This window comes from Mastomys coucha, unplaced genomic scaffold, assembly GCF_008632895.1.
Source record: "Mastomys coucha isolate ucsf_1 unplaced genomic scaffold, UCSF_Mcou_1 pScaffold15, whole genome shotgun sequence".
Taxonomy (NCBI): Eukaryota; Metazoa; Chordata; class Mammalia; order Rodentia; family Muridae; genus Mastomys; species Mastomys coucha.
Window position 1 is genome coordinate 63,841,902 of NW_022196897.1, and position 1,014 is coordinate 63,842,915.

The following is a 1,014-nucleotide window of genomic DNA, read 5'->3' on the forward strand; positions in this document are numbered from 1 at the left end:
ACCTTCAGGGGGAGGACTTTCTGGTTTGGGGGGAATGGCCTCAGGGATCTTCTTTTGGGGAACAGCTGCCTTTGGCACCTCAGGTACTTTAAAGATATTAGTAGTTCCATGATTAGACAGAGTAAACACGAACAGACACCACCAAGCTCAGTGACATAGGGGTGGCTACCTTCAGCAGCTGGGGCTTCAGGCGTTTTAGGAGCTGCTCCTGGCATTTTCTTCTCAGGGACAACTTTCTTGGGTGCCTCTGGCACTTGAAAGAGAGAGTGGAGTTGTCCTTAGGACCAGTGATGGCCCTGGGACAGCTTTCTTTCAAGAGAGGAAGACTTAGAGCTATGATGCCAAAGGTCAAGAGCAAATACCTTTCACAGGTGGGGCTTCTGGCTTTTTCTTAGGTGCGACTGGCACTTTCTTCTCAGGGACAACTTCCTTGGGTGCCTCTGGCACTTGGAAGAGATTAGTGAGCACATTTAAGACACAGGACACCACCAGGACAAAATGTTTTCTAGAGTAGAAGAGCTTTGTCTTAAGAAGCCGCAGGCCAGGGGCAAGTAAGTACCTTTGGCAGGTGGGGCTTCTGGCTTTTTGGGAGGCACCATGGATACTTTCTTTTCAGGAACAACTTCTTTGGGAGCCTCGGGCACTTCAAAGAGATCAGTGAAAGTCCACTTAGGCTTAGAAGAGTAGCAGGCAGAAATATTTTCAAGAGTGCAAGAGTAAGATCTCATGAACCCTAAAGTTTGTGAGAAATACCTTTGGCAGGTGGGGCTGCTGGCTCTTGAGGGGGCACCAGGAGCACTTCCTCTTCAGAAAAGACCTCTTCAGGTGCCTCAGGCACTTAAAAGAGATCAGTAAAGCTACATTAGGCTGCCTGACTAGTAGGATGTAGGACAAGAGATAGGTGCTGTGAAACCTCAGGCCAGGGACAAGTACCTGTGGCAGGTGGGGCTGCTGGCTTTTTAGGAGGCACCAGGGACACTTTCTTTTCAGGGATGACCTCTTTAGGCTCCTCAG

General features: G+C 49.4%; 1 protein-coding gene across 21 annotated transcripts in view; it reads right to left on the reverse strand.

Moving 5' to 3' along the window:
* Window positions 1-1,014, reverse strand: part of Ttn (titin) — a 269,568-nt gene that overhangs the window by 128,344 nt on the left and 140,210 nt on the right. For 19 of the 21 annotated variants that reach the window (XM_031370735.1, XM_031370732.1, XM_031370730.1 and 16 more), the window contains 6 exons: window positions 934-997; window positions 754-837; window positions 560-643; window positions 363-446; window positions 170-253; window positions 3-86 (listed from right to left, as the gene is read on the reverse strand). The exons of 1 other annotated variant lie outside the window; for it this stretch is intronic. In XM_031370735.1, the coding sequence (XP_031226595.1) occupies window positions 3-86; window positions 170-253; window positions 363-446; window positions 560-643; window positions 754-837; window positions 934-997 (484 nt within the window). The remainder of the gene's footprint in view (window positions 1-2; window positions 87-169; window positions 254-362; window positions 447-559; window positions 644-753; window positions 838-933; window positions 998-1,014) is intronic. One more of the 21 variants, XM_031370728.1, reaches the window with a different exon arrangement.